General features: G+C 69.1%; 2 protein-coding genes across 2 annotated transcripts in view; one reads left to right on the forward strand and one right to left on the reverse strand.

The window, feature by feature from the left end:
- Positions 1–2,451, reverse strand: part of MNEG_5073 (hypothetical protein) — a gene marked incomplete at both ends in the record, with an annotated part of 4,993 nt that extends 2,542 nt beyond the window's left edge. The window contains 2 exons of the mRNA XM_014046453.1: positions 83–1,773; positions 2,426–2,451. Coding sequence (XP_013901907.1) covers positions 83–1,773; positions 2,426–2,451 — 1,717 coding nt within the window. The remainder of the gene's footprint in view (positions 1–82; positions 1,774–2,425) is intronic.
- A 590-nt stretch (positions 2,452–3,041) lies between these two features.
- On the forward strand, positions 3,042–4,840 carry MNEG_5074 (hypothetical protein; the record flags this gene model as incomplete). The annotated part of the gene is made up of 5 exons (XM_014046454.1): positions 3,042–3,083; positions 3,286–3,411; positions 3,868–4,026; positions 4,242–4,449; positions 4,833–4,840. 5 exons carry the CDS (start codon positions 3,042–3,044, stop codon positions 4,838–4,840), a joined length of 543 nt encoding a protein of 180 aa, XP_013901908.1.
- Between the last annotated feature and the right edge of the window lie 483 nt (positions 4,841–5,323).

Raw genomic sequence — 5,323 nt, forward strand, 5'->3', positions numbered from 1 at the left:
CCCCGCCGTGCCGCTCCCTTAGACCCACGAGAGTCAGGGAGTGGCGGCAGCGACCCTGCCGGCGGGAGGCGCGGGCCCTCACCCATGACCGCCGCCCTCAAGGGGGTGCGACCGCCGCCGCCCGCGCCGCCGCCCGCGCCGCCGCCCGCGCCGCCGCCCGCGCGGCCGGCCAGGCGCTGCTCCAGCAGCGCCAGCGCCTCCACCTGCAGCGCCGTCCCCTCCACCCTGCCATGCACCATCGCCCACAGCAGCGTGCACATCTCCTCCGTTTGGAAGCGCCGCAGGCCGCCGCCCCCGTCCCCGCGCCGCCCCGCGCCCGAGCCCCGCGCCTCCTCTGCGATGAGGGGCAGCAGGCCGAGCAGCGCGCCGCCGCCGCCGCCGGCGCCGCCCGCCTGGCCGCTGATCCGCACGGCCGACCAAGCAAGCACCGACAGCTGCCGCGGCGCGGCCCCGCGCAGCAGCCGCGGCGCCGCGGCGGCGAGCGCGGCGCACAGTGCCGGCGGCGGCGCGACGCGGGTGCGGGAGTAGCCCCAGAGCGCGCTGTTGAGGTCGCGAATGTCAGATAGACCGCCCGCCAGGGCGGTTAGGCATGTGCCCAGTGATGCGAGCACATGTTGGTTGGGCTGCATCGCCTCCCCGTACGCCCACAGCGCGCTCGCCGCGTCGCCGGCAGTGATGTGCCCTTCGTCCGCCGCGCGCGCGATGGGGATCGCGAGCGCGCCAAACGCGGCCGTGCCGCCCGGGTGGGACACGGCGAGCCGCCGCGCGACCGCGCAGGCGCGCTGGCCGCGCATCAGCGGCGCAAGGGCAGTCGCCGCGGCGCTGAGCGCGGCCCAGCGGCGGGCGTCGGCGTAGCCCATGTGCGACAGGGAGTGCACCGCGGTGGACAGCGCGTCCACCACTGGCTTTGCGGCTTCCCTGGACGCCAGCTTGGGCCCGCCGGCAACGACACCCTCCTGCTCCTCCGGCCCCTCTTGCTGCTGCTCCTGCTGCTGTTCGCGTCGCTCGTCCTGCTCCAACTGCTGCCGTTGCTGCTGCCCCCATTGCTGCTGCGGCGGTAGCGATGGCGGCGCCTCCTGCCACTGCCAGTAGCCGCCGCCCCCGCCCAGCCCCAGGCCCGCAATGTCATCTTTCAGCCGGGCCACCAGGACGTCCACAATCACATCCAGCTCCCGAGGCAGCGGCAGGAACCGCGTGTTGTCGCAGGACCGCAGGATCCAAGACAGCAGGCGGGGCGAGTCCTGCCCGCGCCACGGCCGCCGCCCCGCGCCCCCCGGCGCCGCCGCTTCCGCCGCCGCTGCTACTGTGTCGGCAGCCTCGGTGCGGTGCCCGGGGCCGCGGGCGCATGCGGCTTCGCGAGCTTCCTGCAGGTGGCGAGTCAGCGCAGGGAACAGCTGCTCCAGCAGAGCATGCGCTTCGGCCCTGGGGTTGACGACGCCGCCCCGGCTGCTGCCGCCGCCGCCACCCCCGGCGCCGCCACCACTACGCCCCCCTCGCGCGCCGCGGCGTGGCTCGATGACGCTCAGCGACACGACCGGCGCGCCGCGCCGGTCGACCGGGCTGCCGTCGCCGCCGCCGGCCTCCTCGCCGCCGCCGGGCCCGCCCTGGCTCCCCGTGCGGCCCCCTTCCTGCCTTAGCTGCTTGGTTTGCTGCTCGTACAAGGCCGCGACTCTGTCGGCAAACTGCGCCGTCTGCAGGAATGTGAAGGTCTCGCCGTACCGCGTCAGCAGCTGCTGCAGCTCCAGGAAGGAGGAGCTGTCCTGAATCCAGCTGCTGAGCCGTTTTGCGAAGCCCCCGCTCTCCGCCCGAGCTCCGCGGGCCCCATGCGGGCGCGCCCCCTGGCCACGGTCGCCGCGTCCGGGGCGAGGGCCGCCGTCGCGCGGCGCGGCCGCGGTCCGTTGCGCGCCGCTGCCCGGCGGCGCCCGCCCGCTACTGTAATACCCGTCCGTGGCGGCGCCGCTGCCGCCGCCGGCCTCACTGTGTGTGGACCATCTGTCTCGCTGCCAAGCTCCCAGGGGTGATGAGGATGGTGATGGCGCCGCCGCGTTGTGTGCCGGGTCAGCTGCGCCTGCCGCAGCGCCGCCAGACTGATGACCATGGTCTGCCGAGGATCTGGAGCGGTCGGCAGCTGCGTCTGCGCCGCCCAAACGCGTGGGGACGCTGCTCGCGGCCCGAACGCGCGTGCGATGATGCCTGCCAACAAGGCCGCGCGTGCCAGCGGGCGTGCGTGCGGCGGCCGCCGCGGCGCCCCTCTTCAGAGGTTTGGCCAGCGCGCGCCTCATTGGTCGCGTGTGAAACGCACTGCGAGCCAGCGTCGCGACCGGGGGGATTCAGGGCAGCCGGCTGCGGAGTGCAATTGCGACACAGACCGCAGCCGCCCAGGTGGTGGGGGCTCGTCGGAGCGCGAGGAGCAAACGCTGCGCACCGAGCAAAGTTGCGCTGGGCCATCATGGTGCCGCGCACAGCTACTGTCCGCGTATACAACCCCTCACACTATAGCTCACCACGGCTCGCGCTCATCCGTGTTGTTGACGCCGCAGCATGTGCGGTGATACTGTACAAGTTGCTGCAATGGTCATCGGTAAGTGGCTATCGCATATTTCAAGGTGCGACGCAGGCATGATATTGTACCAATGTGTTGAATATCCACGTTCTCTGCTGCTGACGCGGGTGATAAAGTGACTCCCAGGACATAAGTGAGCACGGCGAACTTCGGCACAGAATTTGCGTACAAAGGCTGCCGTCTGAGAAGGTCATCGTTTCACCATTGTCATATTGTGATGCCTGCCGCACAATGTAGATCAGATCCTTGATTTGTCACAGCACCTTGCAAATCGCAATTAGATGAGTGAAATAATAGCTTGAATACACTCTTAAACTAGAAGCACGGCGCGCAGCGGGCATCAATGGTGCTTCTGCCTGCCATCAGGCGACGAGCGGCAGCCGCAGCGCTGCGCCACATCTTGTGCAGCGCCTCGCAATGCCGCGTGTTCAGCAGCAGCACGCCAGGGGGTGGCGATCAGGAAGACAGCGGCTTTCCCATGCTGTTGCGGGACTTCATTCACGAATCCCTGTACCATCCCGTGAGTCTGATGGCGCGCCTGTTTGCAGCTGCACAAGACTGCACATCAGGCTGACGACGACCTGGTGACAGCACCAGCCGACAGTGCCTGCTCCAGGTCACCCACCAACACCCGTCGGAGGGCGCTGGGGCGCACCGGTGACCGCCAAAGCTCCTGCCAATGCGCAGCACCCCTCCCCTGCCTCGTACCTGGCCCTCCAAAGGTCCTCGGGTACTTCAGTCGCGCACGCCCGCCCCTGGCGCGGCTGCCCGAGCCTATCCAGTTTGGGCAGCTGGTGGGACAGACAGAATACCGACTGAAGCTGCAGCAGCTGCACAAACAGCTTGAGGTGGGGCCTGCGGCGGTTGTGATTGGAAGCAGGTGCTGGTCGGTCGGCAATCGTTTTGAGGCAGCTGGAGGCGCTTCGTGTAGGCAGCACCGTTCTCTGCGGCTCTCGTGCACACGTGGCGGAAGGGTCTGGGTCAGCCAAGCCGACACCCGCATGTCGCCCTCCAGCACCCTTTCTAGTTGCTCTCTCCTCCGCAATCCCGCCGCGCCTCTGCCATCCTGCCCCTCGTCATGTTGCCCGATGACACACACACACGCTTGCACACACATGCACACACACACACACATACCGGTACAATGCGGCCCGTTGACTGCACGTGCAACAACACTTGCAAGCATTCACACACACCCACACACCCACGTAAACACACATATGTAAATGTAAACGCACATACATACTCTACACAACATGTGTACACACACGCATCCACACTTTACCCCACTTTGGCCCCCCCAGGTCGACTGGCTTACGCCCGCAGAGGTGTTTCGTCCCTGGTTTGGGCGCTCCATAGCAAAGTACCTGCTGGAGGAGCGCCGCCACACCTGGGGGGCGCGCGAGCCGCTGCTCATTGTTGAGATCGGCGGCGGCACGGGCAGCCTGGCCGCCAGCGTGCTGGTGGGCGCGAGCTTCGGGCGCGTGGCGCGGGGGCATCAGAGGCGAGCCTGATTGCCATGCGCGTTAGCAAGGTGGCTGATCGGCGCGGCTGCTCGTCGCGTCGACGGCGTCATGCGTCACGAGCGGGCCCCAGTGCATGTCGGTTACGGCATCCAAGGGTCACGCCACAACCTCGAGCGAACCCCTCGGAACGACCCTGCCCCCAATGGCCGCAGGACTTCATAGCGGAGGCGGACCCCGTGGTGTATTCCTCCACCACGTACGCCTGCCTGGAGATCAGCCAGCGGCTCAGCGAGCTGCAGCGCCAGACCGTGGCGGGCGACGCCGGCCACGGCGCTGCGTTCCTGCCGCTCAATGCGGACGGGGGGCAGGCGGCCGCGTGGGAGGCGCTGGCGCGGGCGCTGCCGCCGCAGCACGCCGCGGGTGGGCATTGCTTCGTCCTCATGACGGAGGTCCTTGATAACCTTCCCCACGACAGGTCGGCTGCGAATTTATGCTTGCTTGCTTGCTTGGCTGGGCGCTCATTGCGTTTTGCTGGTTGTGTTCGAGGGGTCACCGAGAGGCCGGCGATGCATGGGTTCCGGCTCTGTGGGCCGGGGCGTCCAGGGCCCTCAGCGGCGCAGCCGGGCTGCGCATGCAACGGCGGGCCTCTGCGTCTCTGCAAAGGGCGAAGGTCAGCCAGCTGCGCGGCATTCGACACCTCAGCCGGCTCCCGCAGAACCGGCCAGCCCCAGCTCTTGCGCATTGCGCAATCCTGGGGTGTCGCGATCCTGGGCTGGTTCTGACTCCGCCTTGCGTTCGTGCAGGGTTGTGAGGGACCAAGAGGGCAGCGACTGGCGGGAAACATGGGTGGCACGCCCGCAGGCGGCAGCAGAAGAATCACCACCATCACCCGCTGCAGCAGCAGCGGCCGCATCAGCAGCGGCGTCGGCGGCGGCCGCAGCCGCCGTGCGGCGGAGAACGCAGGTGTCAGACGAGGCCACAGGTGAGGCGGCAGCGGAGGCGGCGGCAGTGGAGGCGGCGGCGGCGGCAGCAGCGGCGGCGGAGGGGCAGCCCCCTTGGTGCGAGGTGCTGCTGCCTGTGGGTGACCCCCTGATCCGCCGCTGCATGGGAGCCGTGCTCGAAGGCGGCGAGGTCGGCGCGCCGGCTGCCTCGGGGCGCTCGTGGGCGCGGCGGTTGCTGGACAAGGCTCTTGGCGCAGGTGGGCGCTCTGGCTGGGCGGGCAGAGGGAGGGATGGGTTGGGGCTGAGGCTGGCTTAAACCCCCACCGATTCACCTGCACCACAACGGTCGAGGG

This window comes from Monoraphidium neglectum (assembly GCF_000611645.1).
Source record: "Monoraphidium neglectum strain SAG 48.87 unplaced genomic scaffold scaffold00738, whole genome shotgun sequence".
In the NCBI taxonomy this organism is placed as follows: domain Eukaryota; kingdom Viridiplantae; phylum Chlorophyta; class Chlorophyceae; order Sphaeropleales; family Selenastraceae; genus Monoraphidium; species Monoraphidium neglectum.